This window comes from Dendropsophus ebraccatus, chromosome 3, assembly GCF_027789765.1.
Source record: "Dendropsophus ebraccatus isolate aDenEbr1 chromosome 3, aDenEbr1.pat, whole genome shotgun sequence".
Classification (NCBI taxonomy): domain Eukaryota; kingdom Metazoa; phylum Chordata; class Amphibia; order Anura; family Hylidae; genus Dendropsophus; species Dendropsophus ebraccatus.
Genome location: NC_091456.1, coordinates 59,644,338 through 59,660,710, shown reverse-complemented (window position 1 = coordinate 59,660,710; position 16,373 = coordinate 59,644,338). Strand labels below are relative to the sequence as shown.

Below are 16,373 nucleotides of genomic sequence, written 5' to 3'. Positions count from 1 at the left end.
ATGAAATGCACCACATACAGTGTAGGGGCTGTATATTTCCCAGGACATTGTAAAGTTTAAACAGAGTATTGCTTGTCCTTACTGTTAAAAGGCAGTTCAAGTAACTAGTGGAATGGAAATCTAAGTCATATGGGCATGCATGTAGATATGCTCAATAGAGTTCACTGTAATGGTGCAAAAATGCTGGCCTGCTGGGTTATTCAGCATCATGCAAGAAAAATAAAGAGAAAATGCAGCTATGGTGTACACACATCCAAGTCCTTCCAGCAAGCCTGGTTTAGTGTACAGACAGAATAACAGCTATCCCTTATAGCACATATCTGTTGCAGGCATGCAGATTTTAGGCCTACAGTTTGGCACATTCACTATTTAACATTTTCTCAACCAAAATATGCATTCAACTTAAAAAAAAAAAAAAAAAAAAAAAAAAAAAAAAAGTGTAAAACCAGCACTGATCCATCCAAGTTATGAGAGCTCAGGAACACAAAGGTTTAAGGAGGAAAAAAAAAAAAAAAAAAAAAAAAAGGGCTGTATCATCTATTCATTCAATTTTGCCTGTAACACTCAAAACATCCTAAAATAGAGGAAAAAAGTAGACAACACAAAAAAAAAAAAAACATTTGAAAGAAACATGCATCTGCTCTTAAATGTTTCCCTAGGATATATTAAAATCAGAACAAAAAAAAAAAAAAAAAATAAAGTCAGTCTTCATAAATTGTAGTTTTATATTCTCTGGATTTTTTCTGCCACAACAACAGGGTTTTCTTTCCTTATTTTTGCAGCAGCTTCTGCTTTATAATCGTAGGGGCAATTGTGCTTGTCAGAGTAGCGATGGAGTCCACAAAACAGATTCCCACAACGGCAGTCAAAACCTGGGGAAGAAATAAGAATACAAATAGGGTAAAGGAGCAAAGGTTTCTAGCCAACCTATTTTGCTAATTAAAATCCAAAAATACACTTAGAATTGACTGCTAAATGCTTTAAGCCGTTTTGGATGCTGCTTTTTATGCACGGAGTAAACGTATCCTAAAAAGAGAGACTTGGACTTGTTTAGAAATTAAAATAATTTTCTTTTAACTACTTAAAGTGAATGTACCATCAGGCCCGGGCTGAAGCACTGGAGGCGGGCCGACCCACCCCTCTGATACGGCTCCATTGATTCTAATGGAGCCGCATTATAGAGGGGCGGGGGATTCCTCCTATTGGGGGTGGGTCGGCATGCCTCCAGTGCTTCAGCCAGGGCCTGATGGTACATTCACTTTAAAAATAGTCCACCCAAGTTCCTCTAGCAGAAAGTAACATTGTTCTGGCTACATTTATACACTTCTCTATGCAGCTTTACAACTAACAGCCAGAATATGAAGCCATAGGATCAACACTCATCAGTATAAAATCCTCAGAGGAGAAAACAGAATGGTCGCTGGACAACCACAGACAGGAACAAAGTCTACAAAATTCTTTATTCCTGTGCTTCGTTAGATTTGGACTCTAATGGCGTGTTTACACAAAGACTTCTGACAGATTTCTGAAGCCAAAGCCAGTACAGACTAAACAGAGCAGGTCAAGGAAAGCCTGAGAAAACAGATTTCTCCTCTTTTCAAATCCATTCCTGGCTTTGGCTTCAAAAATCTTTAGGCCATAGTGCTCCCTGTTGCAACCTCTGTCCAGATCAGGAAATATCCAGGGCAATGGAACAGAGGTGACAACAGGAAGCACCATGTCAGATTGCAGAGAACTGCACAACTTCCTCCAAAAAATGCTGCAGATGATGAGCACTGAAAGACTTGAGGTGACTTAATCTCTAAGGCTGTGTTCACACATGGCATTTTTTTCTGCAATCTTGCCACATGCTGCTTAACTGTGGTAAAATTGCCACAGTTTTACCACAATTGTGTACTTCAAGACAAAATGGCGGAAAACTTTAGTCTTAACGCAACAAAACCGACGTGTGAACACAGCCCAATCCCTCAATATTTATAAAACAGGTTATCCAGCCCTTGAATTAGGAAATGATTGGCCTATCATTATGAATGGATTCAAACAAGGGGTAGGGAAAACCTTGGCTCCCCAGCTGTGGCAAAACTACAACTCCCACCATGGCTGGACAGCCAAAGCTTTAGTTGTCCATGCATGATGGGAGTTGTAATTTTGCAACAGCTGGAGAGGCAAGGTTTCCTACCCCCGACAAACTCTCCACACTCCAAGTGAGAGCTGCAGCCAATTCAGGTAGGCAGTGCCCATAGTCAGGATAACCTCTTGTATATAAAGTATATACTAGAAGCATACTATATATTAAAAGCATGTTTCAATGTTTAAGTTTTACAGTGTAGGTCCATCCCTCAGTGTAGGTCCATCCCTCTGAGGTTCACCTTAGTTATTTGATCAAATACTATGCCAAGAGTCACTTTCTTTCTATAGCAGTTTTGCAATTTTAAATACTTTAATTTAAATACTTTAATTTTAAATCCATTCTGTGTTTGTATCAGTGTACACCTACATTTTCTGGTTTTGTGTTAATTGTAAAAAGTTACTGTGACAGTGAAAGGTGATAATTTACGTAGAAACATGCAATGTTTTGTTGGGGTATACCCATCACTGTTTGAGATGAGTTTTAGATGCCTTACTTTCATGATATAATATCACTGTAGTGTAAACTTTACAGTTTTCAGAAATTCACTAGCAAGCCAAATAACTTTGTAAAGTGTATATATGCAGATGTCTCTAAGCAAGTGTATGTTTATATTTTGAGGCTTAAAAGTAAATAAAAATACAATACCTGTAAGACCAATCTTCTTCCTACACATGAAACATCTGTTCTTCTTTGGTTTGGGGAGTTCTGGAGATTTTTCCTCATTTTGAGATGTACTGGGCTGAGATAATGAAGGACTTGGCTGAGTCACAACTGAAATGAAAATTAATATATTAATGAAGAAAAATGTGACAAAGTATAGAGACAAAAAGCCTACAGTCTCAATGTGTAAGATGTGCAGATGAATGCAGTTCTTGGTTTATGACCTTATGGATTAGGAAAACTATCAGTTCAGTCTATGCATACATTGGTAGTGTGTCAATCGTGTGCAGGAACTAGTATTAAATGTTTTATTGCAGATGCTCTGAGGATATCACAGTAGTGCCTTGAAGATTTCAATCATTTCACCAGAATATAAAACGTACCTGGTTCCGAGGATTCTGTTTTTGGAGAAGTTACATTATCTTCTCTTGAAATGCTCATTTCTGTCATTTGCTGAGTTACAGGTAAAGAAGCCACATTTCTACAAAATGCACAACAAAAAAAGTAATTAGAAAAGGAAAAATTGCCACGGTTTATGCAAGTGTTAGATTGGACTAGGACTATATTGAATATTGGACTATTGTGTGCAGTGTAACAAACTGGAGCAAAAACAAATCAAGATTCCCGAAGACAGAAATGACTAATTCAGAAGAGTTTACAGTTTTATGTAATAAAGGTCACTCCATGCTTAAAAGTTAGGCAGCTATGGTTTACACAGGAGCAGGCTCATTACAGCTTTATCATAGTCAACAAGCTGTCTAAAGGGATTCTTAGGAGGCAAGCAAGAATCTTTCCACTCTAAATGCAAGAAGAGATCTTAAGAAAGTTGCATTACTTTTTAACCTCTTAAGGACATAGGACGTACCGGTACGTCCTATGTCCTCACTTGCACTTCAAAGAGGGGCCGCGCGGCGGCCCCGCTTTGAAGTGCCGCGATCCCGGGTGCCGCGTGTAGCCCGGGACCGCCGCTATTAGCGGGCACGGTCTGATCGCCGTGCCCGCTAATTAGCTAATCGGAGGCAGCTGTCAAAGTTGACAGCTGCCTCCGATTACCGGAGGCAACGTTTCCCTGGTGTCTAGTGGGGGAGATCGCTCCTCCGGGACCTTGTCCCGGAGGAGCGATCTCCGTTACTGATGCCGGCCGGGGACGCGTCCAAGATGGCGCCGTCCTCGGCTCGGCACTCGTTTACTTCCGGCTGCAGCAGCCGAAAGCAAACGAGTGCCGATCTCATGGATCTCTGCAGCATATCTATGCTGCAGAGATCTCAATGAGAGATCACAGTGTATATACTAGAAGTCCCCCAGGGGGGCTTCTAGTATATGTGTAAAAAAAAAAAAAAAAGTGTTAATAGTAAAAAGCCCCCTCCCCTAATAAAAGTCTGAATCACCCCCCTTTTCCCAGGTTTTAAATAAAAGTAAACAAATAAATAAATAAATAAACATGTTTGCTATCGCCGCGTGCGTAATCGCCCGAACTATTAATTAATCACATTCCTGATCTCGTACGGTAAACGGCATCAGCGCAAAAAAATCCCAAAGTGCAAAATTGCGCATTTTTGGTCGCATCAAATCCAGAAAAAATGTAATAAAAAGCGATCAAAAAGACGTATATGGGCAATCAAGGTACCGATAGAAAGATCACATCATGGCGCAAAAAATGACACCTCGCACAGCCCCATAGACCAAAGGATAAAAGCGCTATAAGCCTGGGAATGGAGCGATTTTAAGGAACGTATATTGGTTAACAACGGTTTGAATTTTTTACAGGCCATCAGATACAATATAAGTTATACATGTTATATATCGTTTTAATCGTAACGACTTGAGGAACATGCATAACAAGTCAGTTTTACCCCAGGGTGAATGGCGTAAAAACACATTTCCCCCAAATAAAAGAAATGCGTTTTTTTTTTTCAATTTCACCACACTTCGAATTTTTTTCTGGTTTCGCAGTGTACTTTATGCAAAAATTCAGCCTGTAATTGCAAAGTACAATTAGTGACGCAAAAAATAAGGGGTCATGGGGGTTTCTAGGTGGAAAAATGCAAGTGCTATGACCTTTTAAACACAAGGAGGAAAAACCGAAAACGTAAAAACGAAAATGGGCCATGTCCTTAAAGGGTTAATTAAATCAGATTTACATAAAACTTTTAAATTTAGAAAAGTTAAATAGAAGAAAGTAACAGCAAAGTGAAGGCCCTGAAAACTGTGAAGACATTCTACATGTCACATACTAGAATGCGCTACACAGCATATGATTCATTCATCTTAAAAGCATAAAATACCCATTGCTGATATTACTCAATAAGACGTACTCCAGTTGAGTTCAAAGTGGTAGCCAAACCCAGATGTATCACTGCTGTTAAGAAATCACATCAAAACTAGCCTCTAAATATCACTTTAGAAAACAGTAGTTTAATTTACCTGGATTTTTCAGAAGGGCTGCCAACATCACTTTCACAGTTTAGTGCAGTTTCTACTCGCTGTATGGATGCAGATTCTGCAGTCGGACTATTTGAACCACTTGCTGCTCCTGTATGAAACAAATGAGGGACACACTTCAATCCATTACTAGTTCTTAGTTGCTTCTATCTAGTAACATATGAGTGTAAGGTCTAGAACGGATGGCCCGCTCTCCTGAAACAACTATAACACAAGCACTGGTATTCAAATGACTATCACACTATCCAGAACACCGGTCTCATTCACTGGAGGCACAAAGGGCCATCATCAGCTTACGTATGCACAATCCATGCACTTCATAACCAACAATGTCACAACCCTGGGGATAGTATTAATATAGAAGGCATACAAATAATGGGCATAAAAATGGGTAAATAAGCCTGACAGCAAGGTAGAAAACCAAACAGGGTTAAGGTTTTTTTTTTTTTTTTTTATCTAAACAAGGATGACAGTAAGAAAAGCACACGTAACAGCACGTTATGTTCTAACTGGCAGTTAGTTTCCCTTTAAATATGTGGGTCAAAGGGCTACCAATTCTCCTTAAGGGTATAAACCCACACACCGTATAAGCAGCGTATTTACTGCTGCGATACGCAGCAAATACGCAGCAAACACGCAGCAGATTATATCTAAATAACTGAACACAGCATCAAATCTGTACCAACAAATCTGCTGCGTATCTGCTGTGTGGGTTTGTACCCTAAGGGTATAAACCCACACACCGTATACGCAGCAAATACGCAGCAGATGTGATGGTGAAGATTTGATGCTGTGTTCAGTTATTTAGATCTAATCTGCTGCGTATTTGTTGCGTATTTGCTGCGTATCGCAGCAGTAAATAAGCTGCGTATACGGTGTGTGGGTTTGTACCCCAAGTAGAACTCTTAAGGAGTGTTTGGGTGTAAGCTATTTTGCATATCCTTTCTTCCTGGAATTCCCAGTGGAGCAGCAATGGTCTGTAAGTCTCCCTACACGTCTTTATGACAAAATCTCATTAAGGAGAATTGGGTAGCTCTTGGACTTACATCAGTAGGCCTCTCAATAGCCAGCCAACACCCTGCTCTGCACTGAAGAGGGGCAACAACCCCAAAACAGCTATCTGCAGATGGTAAGTCTTTCCTTTTGAAAAGACTGTTTGGCTTTGCATAAAATCCCCAGTCAATGTTCTAAGACTTGATGGGACATCTCTTTGCTCAAGAGGTGGGAGAGCTATTTTGCCTATTCGTTCCTCCTTTACATATGTAAAACTGTAGAGGAAAGCATGGCTGACACATGCAGCAGCGGGTAAGTATTTTCAGACAAAATGTTTTGACTTTAGCCATTAATGTGGTATTCTCATCTCAACTAACAGTTTAGGATGCAGGACACTACAAGATAAATATTTTGCAAACTTACCTTCTCCTGATATGCTGCTATGCCCCCACATTAACAGCTTGTTGTCTAATGTTACCGACCACTACTCTGCTCTAAAAGTAGTGGTCAGGCTGATTATTTTTGTACTTTATATCTAGTTTACAAAAATAATCTTCACGTACCCTACAAGTTTACCTAATGTTTGCAGTAATTTAAGCATAAGCTGTGTGTACACAAGGAGCATTTCTGGTCATTATGGATCTTTTTCCCATCAGATTTGTGCTCTGCAAGTGGTCTTTTTTATACCTCATATCTCCCTCCTCCATAGACTTTTACTGCTTGTAATCTGATCCCTTAGCTGCTACAAGTCATAACTAGTAATTTAGCAGGAAGGGAGGGGGACAGGTTAAAGATGCTAGATATGAGAAGGAAGCATTTTTGTCTAATAAGATACATTAAACCTTTTTTATATTTGTGTGTACTACTGACCTATACAAAGTCTCTTGAATCAACAGTACCTAGATAACATATGTAAATGACAATATTTATACATATCAAGTGAGAATTGACCACTTTTTTTCCACCAAAGGTACACATAAAAGCCTGATATTTACTATCCAAGCAGTCTTAAACTCTGCTAGTGTCAAAGATCGATACCAGTAGAGAGACTATATTAATCTAGTTGTTTTATGTCTGTCTTCTACAATGTTTCTACAGCTTCTGAAACCAAACATCTACATAGCTACACCTTAAATGGTCCTTTACCCATAGGCTTAAAACTTTATCAAGATATTTACATTCATTCTCGCCCCTCTTTGTTGCCTTTATAATTCCCAAGTGGATGGGGGGGGGGGGGGGGGGGGGGGAATATATGTTTTGTATAGTCAGCTAACAAACGCAAGTAACAAATAAACAAGACTGGGAAATTCTGTGTGTTTAGATTGCTACAGAAAGTGAGCCTTTTGGCCAATTCATGGAGCTCTACAAAACATATTTTACCTGGATGGTGTTGTTCTGTAGATCTCCTGCTGTCCTTTGATAGGTTTCAGATGAAGCCGACATCAGAACAGTGCTGTCATGAGCCACTTGTCAGTAAATATAGTATACAATACAGCTGTTATCGGCATTGCATAACACTAAGTGGACCTCACTGCTGAGGCGCCCAACCTACGCCTGTCCAGGGAATAGTGGGCTTCAAGCAGGAGGCAAAGTTATTATTATGGGTGGCTCTGCAAGTGCAAATTTTTGCCTCATTTTTAAACTGAATCACAACGGGATGGGCATCGGATGTAGTCCAATCTCTAATCCGGGGAATCCTCCAGAACCAACATGTCCACTCCCCAGATGAGCTTTTACTGCAGAGCTCTGAAAATGCAGCGCCTTCACATGGAGAACAGGTGGCCACGCTTCCATACTCCATTTGAGTGCTTTAAAATACATCCTTACCTAATGTGTGTAGCCATCTAGAATGCTGAAGATTTTTTATATATTTTTTTTTTTTTTCAAGAGAAATGGACCTGTAGATGACTAAGTTTTGCAACTTACCCATTGGGCTGATTCTGCCACTATTCTGTCTTTGAAGATGTTCTTTATAGCACACAGAGCACATTCCATTTGTTCTAGGGTTTCCATAGAAGCCACATCCTGTGTTGCACAGCATAGGACCTGGTGTCTGATTTGTCTCCTGAGCCATTTTTTCTGATGCTGTAAACAAGGAAGGAAAACTCATATGAAAGATGAAAGCCAATTATTGCTACAGTGAAATATTCAGGCGACGCTAAGAAAATTATGGAACGTTGGGTGTAAACAATTGAACATGCCCTAGGGGTAAACAGTCAAATAGTTTTTCTATTTGTTACCTTGTGTAGAGCACTAAACCCCCATCCATAACCATAGCAGACAACGAGAGGTTTTGGAATTGACCAATCTTTTCACTAGTACATAAAGTTGTGGGAGCAGCCGATCATCTAAAGCAGACATGTCAAACTCAGGCCCTCCAGCTGTTACAAAACTACAATTCCCATCATGCCTGGACAGCCAAAGCTTTAGCTTATGCTGTCCAGGCATGATGGGAATTGTAGTTCTGAAACAGCTAGAGGGCCTGAGTTTGACATGTCTGATCTAAAGTGTATGGTGATCTGGCATGTTGGATTTCAACTGTACAATCCTTTTGTTCTCAAGGGAGATTTTGGTAGGTGCATATGCATGCTACACGTGTTTCTTTCCACACACCAAAAACCATACAGATATGTTACTTTGGGATTTAGACTGAACCCCATAGGTCGACAATAAGTTTTGTAAGTAAAGTGTTGGCAGAAAGTCTGTTGGTACTAGATAAACAAAGCAATAAACACTAGGTGGAGTACACACGTATAGTGGGGAGCTGGGAGACGTAGTGGTCAGCTGAACAAGCACACAGCCAACACACAACCTGGCCCAGATTTATCCAAGGATGTAAAGTAAACTGGTGTAAACTGCCCGCAGCAATCAGCTGGTAAAATAAAAGGGGAGCTGTGATTGGCTGATGGGCAGTTTACACCAGTCTATTTTACACCTTTTGCTAAATCTTCCCCTTGTTTGAATGGTCATCTTAAAGGAACCCATACACCATATACTACAGTCATCTGAACTCACTGCTGCTTGTATAGGATGTATGGCAGCCGCCTAACTCTCCAACAGATGAGGTCAGTGGAGAGAAGGGTCACATGTGCTGGATTTTAGTTGTTAAACCCTTTAGGTCTGGGAGGCATAAGCCGATGCCAGAGCAGTCTGGGTTTTGCCTTCTGAACATTTGTTTATGGGGGGGGACAAGAGACATGATATTAACAGAATAGTCAGCTGACAGTTAATGGGGCTGTATGGCAGGAAAGGTTTTAGTTAAAAAAAAAAAAAAAAAAAAAAAAAAGGCATAAAAGCTTGTCACACCCGTTGCAGCAGATTGTTGTTGCATTGCTGTTTGGCCCATAACTGGATTTACATGACAGTGTCACGGGGGCTCAGTGGTTAGCACTGTTGTCAAGATCTGCAGTTAGTTTCTATGTTCTATTTGCATGTGTATCCCCCCCACACTCCAAAAACATAGGTTATGTGAGCCCTATTGGGGACAGGGACTGATGGATACATTGGCACTAAGAATTATTATAATTCCCCCTAACAATTACATTGGTTCAGTGCCATGACATGGGATGATCAGTGTTGACCATATCAATAAGTGTTCCTATTGAGGCCAGGGAAACTCTACAAACAGAAGCCATGATAAATGCAGAAACTAGCATACACCCCTACATGTGACTGTTTTCCCATCAGTATGGCCCAAGAACCATCTGACCCTGAAGGCAACACAGTTTATTCTCCCATTTAGCAGGCATGCCTGTACAGGCCATACATCTACAGCACGCAAGTAGTCTAGGGTCACTGGAGGATAACTAAATCATTGCAATACTGGGCACTGAGTAACAAACTATTAGTGGGAACTAGATTTATTTTTCTTAAGTAAACCAGGGGAGGTGGGGGGGGGGGGACAAAAAAAAAAAAAAAAGCCCTGACATACGTCAAGCCATTTGAGCCGTATATGAACAGCTATTCGGATTTGTGTCTAAAATAGCCATGTAGTAGGAAGGAAGATAACACGCCAGCAAAATCTTGTTTACAGGCTGCTCTGCCCATCACACTCCCCACCCTATTAGCGGAGAGCTGCTTGTAATAACATAGCGTGCCCTCTTGTTTTAATATTTCTCAGAAGCTGGGGGTCACGTGGGTGGGAACATTAGCTTCCGCCTGTCACAAGGCTGCAATGTGACAGGCTGGCTGATCTGCAGGCTCAGACACACAAAACCTAGTCAACAGGGGCCTCTGAAATCAGCTGCTATTTATAGCCTGACGCTGCCGACAACTCCTACACAGCCAGGAGAAGCGGCTACGCTTACTGTACCATACATTGCCAACAGAGGTCATCACAATGGTGATAGTGGTGGCAGACTGGCACCAACAGATCACAGAGCCGGCAGGGATTACCTCCCTAACACACTAGCAGACAAACTAATAGATCACAGCAATTTCCGGTATTGTCCTAAGGATTAACGTGCAGTTCTTATTAACCCTATTTAGGCTATGTTGTATACTACTCCGTACAGAAAGATAAGCGAGCCCCAGCCCATGCCATGTCATATTTAACAGCCTGATGGCTTACAGAAAGCACCTTTGTTGTTCTGGGCACTGACGTCACCCGGCTCTAGGACAACCTCCTTGACCTTAAACAGACATCCCGAGAACTTGCTCAGTGAGTTACGCAAAATAAGGATGTGTAATGGTCCTGTGCCAAGCCCGGGGGAAACTGGATCAGGCTAGTATGAGGAAAATAAAGCCATCTGAGGGTGTTTTCCTCGCAGATGACGGCAGGATTCTGGGGATATGAGGTGGCAAGGTTGCACAAGTAGCCTCAGGACAGCTCATTCCCGGCTAACACAGCAGGGAGTGCTGGTATATTTAGCACTGGAAGGAACACGGTACACAAGGCATGATATATGGCCGTCACATTCTCAGACCAAAACACCATCTACAGCGCTGGACTAAAAAAGGGGACACAAGAAAAAAAAAAATCAGAAGCCTTTGAGCAGTCCTCTCCTGGTCAACACACAGCTTTCCTACAGCCCTGACCTACAAACCAACCAGGGCATATCACAGTATCAGATCAGGAAAGGTGACAACCTGAGATCTCCGCTGGGAACTTTCTGAACCCAACACGACTACAATATGAGAGGCAATATGGCACTTCGAGGGTTAAACTAAAGGCACTGAGCACAATGAGTTACATGGCACCTGAAGGGTTAAGCTAGAGGCTACACATCCCAGGCGGTATGGAAGGAAGAGGCACGAGGGTGGCACCTAAAGGGTTAAGGCCGAGGCCATTCCTGGCAGGTACACTGAGGCCCCATGGTGGTGCCGGGCACAATGAGGGCAGCAGGCGGGGGGATTAGGGGCCTGAAGTTCTGGCTGTGGACACAAAGAGGAGGAGGAGCCTGAAGGCCGAGACAAAGGAGGCAGAACCAGCTCCACCATGGAGACAGGAAGCCCAGGGCAGGAGGACAAGACTGGGAGTTGTAGTCCCTCCCCCAGACAGCCAAGGCCTTCAACAACAGAGGCCTGTGAAAAAGCACTGAGTCATTGGCCAGGAAGCCATGGCGGCCCCCGCACCTACGGGGCTCCCCACATACGGGGTACACGGGCCGGAGCCCCCCGCCTACACTACAACAATGCCCCCAGTCAGCGCCCCTCCCCCTCCGCCAGCCTGGGTCGCCATATAAGGAGCTCCCCGTGCGCCGCTGTAACCCCTCCGCTGCCGGCGCAGCCCGCACCGGACACACACACTGAGCGCTTACGTTTTAGGCCACAGCCGGGATATCCTCACTGGAGCTCCGCTCTGTTTTCTTCTTTGTTCACGAACAGTAACAACGTGATGGCTTCCACCTCTTCCCTGCGGCGCCGTTTAATCCCGCGTGCTCTTCGCTGATAACCGTGTCCCCTCAAAACGCTACCAGGTCCCCCGCGTCCCCACTGCTCCGTGCCCTCCGCTCGCTTCGCCCCCCGAATGTGACTCCTGTGTGTGTGAGAGAGAACGTTGCATCTATACACCGCCAGGGGGCGGGGCTGAGCGCTACTGCTGACGGAGGCGAAACTCCCGCCCACACCTTGTTACACTGGTCACACGGGCCGCCCTAGCCAATCAGACGGCTGCTGACTGTTGTATCCCGGAGCGAGGGGCCTAGCGGTGCACGTTTCAGCTCTTACAACATGGCAGCGTCATAGCTTAGTCATGGTGGACAGCTGGCTGATTTTTTCCCTCCGCTGTTTATCATAGCGGCTGTTCTGTCTGGTTTCATCATTGTAATAGACATTGGCTCGGCCCTCGCCTTACGGCTCTGTGACGTGAAGCGCTTCTGTACGAATCGGTGTATTAACGCCTTATAAAACGGAGTCTATGAGGGAATTACTGAACAGCTGATCAGGAGATCGATACACAGGCAGCCACGTTCTCTAGGAGGCTACACGTCATCACTGTGAATGAGATCAGCACTACTGATCGCCTCACCACAGCCCAACATGGCTGATAACAGGGAACAATAGAGGCATTGTCTGCACAGCACCACCACATGTGTTCACACCCGCTTATGCTGCGTCTACACGGAGCAACAATTCGCCCAATTGAACGATTTCGAAATAATGTGTTTTTTATAACGATCAGCGTTTAGACGGAACGATATATCGTTTGGAAAAATCGTTTTTGCCATCGTTTTAAAATCTCACACATAGGGTGAATCATTGAAAGACTTTACACAAAGCGATCTGCGAATTTTTAGTGAACGAGCAACGATGATTTGAGAACATGTTGAAAGATCACGATGAACAATTTTTCATTCGTCGCTTGATCGTTCGCTGTGTTTACACGAGACGATTATCGCTCAAATGCGTTTCTTATCGCGCAAATCGAACGATAATTGTTCCGTGTAAACGCACCATTACACGGAGTGATTATTGTTTAAAAATTCGCTATAACGGTCGAAAATGAGCGAAAATCTATCCGTGTAATAACACCCAACGATCAAACGACGAATGGAAAATCGTTCATTTTTTGAATTTCAATATGTTTAAATATTATGGTTGGTAGTTTGCCGATTGTTCACATATTCATGTAATAAGTCGTTCACCAATAAAACGTGTTGGGTTGTCCTGGGTAACGATTAGCGACCATATAACAATGTGAAAATAATCGTTCATAATGCTGCGTTTACTTGGAACGATTATCATGCGAATTCGAACGGTAATCGTAGGCGTAAACGCAGCGAACGATCAAGCGACAAGCGAGAAATCGTTTATTTTGAGCTTTGAACAAGTTCTCAAATTGTCGTTGGTTCGCAAAAAAATTTGCAGATCGTTCCGTGTAAACAGTCGTTCACCGATTTAACCTATGTGCGAGATAGGCTTAAGCGATCGCAAAACGATTCTTCTGTACGAAATATCATTCTGGCTAAACGCTAATCGTTAAAAAAAAAATGTCACTTCGAAATCGTTAATCGTACGATCGGGCAAATTATCGCTCTGTGTAAACGCAGCAATACAGTAATCAGTCAATGAAATAACCACAGAATGATTCGCTACAAAATCACTAGTTTTCACCAGCTATCGATCGTTATAGCGAATCTTTAACCCCTTGCCTCCGCAACCTGTTTTGGCCTTGATGTTGTGGCATATTTTTCAAATCTGAACTGTTATGTAGTTATAACTCTGCAATGCTTTTAACCCCTAGACGACCAAAAAGGTACCTGTACGCCTTGGAAGCCTGTCCACAGATGACCCAGGTACATTGTGTGCTAGCAAGCGTGCTTCAGAGCGGGGAGCGCTTCATAGCGGGTGGGGGCCAGCTGTAATCAGTAGCCTGGCCCTCACCATTAATGGCAGGCTGCAGCTATCGCAGCGTTTAAGTGTAAGTGACAGGGGAAGCTGCTGTCACTTACCGATGTGTAGGACCGCCGGAGGTCTCTTATCTACATCCGTGCAGTCTGATCAGCGATCTACTCATTAAGTCTGCCACAGGCAGGCTCAATGAGCAGAGCGCCTATTACACTGATCAATGCTATGCCTATGTCATAGCAGTGATCAGTGTATGCAACCTAAAGGCCCTATTCCACGGAACGATTATCGGCCGTATTGCTACAGACGATAATCGTCCCGTGGAATGTCGGCTGATCGTTGCAGTCGCTTGTTTTTCAACATGTTGAAAAACAAGCGACTGATATAGCAGCGATCTGCTGCCGGCGCTCCGTTGAATAGGAGCATCGGCAGCAGACGCTGCTATATCCTATGGGCTACCCGGACGATCAGCGATCCTCCGAGCAGCCCCCCCGCAGCTCCCCGCCGCCCCCTCCCGCACTCACCCGCTCGCTGCAGCCACATTGAATAGCGGCGGCAGCGAGCGGGGAACGAGGAGCAAACGAGCGCTGAGGGCGGATTATGCGAGGAAATATTTCCGCCTGAAATCAACTGACGCTGAATTCCGAGCAGAATATAAGCAGAATGTAAGAAGAATCCCTGCGTGTTCAGCTCGTAATCAGCTCTTGACAAATTCAGCGCGGAATACTCAAGGAATCCGCGCTGAATCTGCATGCATTCAGTGCTGAAATTTAGCGAGTATTTGGCGAGTAAACTAGACTATACCAGAATATATACTAGAATCCTCCTCCCCCCCCTTTTTTCCCCATTTCCGCGCTGATTCAGCGCGTAATTTCCGCTTGTATTGCGCTTGTATTCCACGCTGAAACGGAAAATCAAAGCTCCGTTGGTTTGTATAGGCTTCCGCTAGCGGAAGAATGAGCATGCTCATTCTTCTGGCGGAAAGCGGATTAGTTCAGTGCGGAAATTCCACCGTGTGAACTGCAGAGCAGAATTTCCATTCAACACAATGGAAATTAGCTCTGCACCTATTTTAACGGCTGAAATTTCAGCGCTGATTCAGGGCAGAAATTCTGCTGCTTTGCATGTAAAAGTCCTGCAAGGGAACTTAAAGTGTGTAAAAGTGAAAATGTTTCTTACAATATCCCCTCCCCCAATAAAAGTTAAAATCACCCCCATCCCATGATATAAATAAAACATAAAAAGATATGAAATAAACATATTATATACTGTAGTATGCATAATTGTCCGATCTATTTAAATATAACAATTGCCATTGTGTACGGTGAACGGCGTAAACGAAGAGGGAAAAAAGCCCCAGGATTACAGATTTTTTTTTTTCCATTATATATATAAAAAATTAATAAAAAGTGATCAAAACGTCCGATCTACACATATATGGTGTTAATAACAACAAGAGATCATGCCGAAAAAAATGACACCTCACACTGCCCGGTAGGGGAAAAACTAAAACCGTTATAAGATTCCCTATAGTGCGATTTTATTTATAATTAATTGCAAAAAAACAAGGATTTCATTAAAAAAAAATATATATATATATACATTAGAAAATCTGTGTAAACCTGCATGTGGTTGTATTCGGACTGACCTATAAAATATTGGTATCATGTCGCTATTACCATATAGTGTATTGCGTAGACACAGGAACCTCCCAAAAGTTACAATATTGCATTCTTTTTTCCGATTTCACCTATTTATATTTTCATAAATAATATTTTTGGGGTTCCATCATACATGTTATGGTAGAATAAAAGACGTCATTACAAAGAACACCTGTTCCTGAAAAAAAACAAGCCCTTACATGGCTTGTAGATAGAAAACTGAAAGTGCTAGAGCTCTTAGAAGGGGAGGAAAAAAAAACGAAAGCGCAAAAATGAAAATTGGCGTGGTCCACTGGGTCATTTTGGGCTTGGTCCTCAAAGGGTTAACTATCACGGGTATTCTGAGATAGTTTTTTTCGTTATATATTCCTCTTTATGTTTGTGGTACACTTTGGTTGATGGTGAACGTCCTTTTACTTTTTAGGATGTTAGAAGGCTTTAAAATTATGAAGCGATTTTTCTAAATTTCAGGAAAATTTCAAATTTTGATTTTATAAGTTTAGTTCTGGAGTGGAAATTTCTCCACTGTAAAAAGTGTCCCTCAAAGTATTCAAAGTATCATTACATAAGTTTAGTAACCCTCTAGGTGTTTTGCAGAAATTTAAGCAAAATGGAGGAGAAATCAAAAAAATGTTTTTTTTTTTGGCAGATATTTAATTTTAATAAATTTTTTCCCTCTAAGGGTACAAACTCACTTG

General features: G+C 42.4%; 1 protein-coding gene across 1 annotated transcript; it reads right to left on the bottom strand.

Annotated features, from left to right (window-relative positions):
- Nucleotides 1-705: 705 nt before the first annotated feature.
- Nucleotides 706-12,326, bottom strand: ZFAND5 (zinc finger AN1-type containing 5). The gene is made up of 6 exons (XM_069961848.1): nt 11,986-12,326; nt 8,153-8,311; nt 5,216-5,324; nt 3,175-3,272; nt 2,777-2,902; nt 706-872 (listed from the first exon to the last, which is right to left on the bottom strand). The coding sequence occupies exons 2-6, from the start codon at nt 8,298-8,300 to the stop codon at nt 724-726; spliced, it is 630 nt and encodes a 209-aa protein (XP_069817949.1). The 5' UTR covers nt 8,301-8,311; nt 11,986-12,326; the 3' UTR covers nt 706-723.
- Between the last annotated feature and the right edge of the window lie 4,047 nt (nt 12,327-16,373).

Coding starts and splice junctions, on each gene's coding strand:
- ZFAND5 (XM_069961848.1), bottom strand. CDS start 8,300: ATGGCTCAGGAGACAAATCAGACACCAGGTCCTATGCTGTGCAACACA. Junction 3,273..5,215: donor AGCCCTTCTGAAAAATCCAG/GTAAATTAAACT, acceptor TGCATTTTGTAG/AAATGTGGCTTCTTTACCTG. Junction 2,903..3,174: donor AACAGAATCCTCGGAACCAG/GTACGTTTTATA, acceptor TTTTCATTTCAG/TTGTGACTCAGCCAAGTCCT.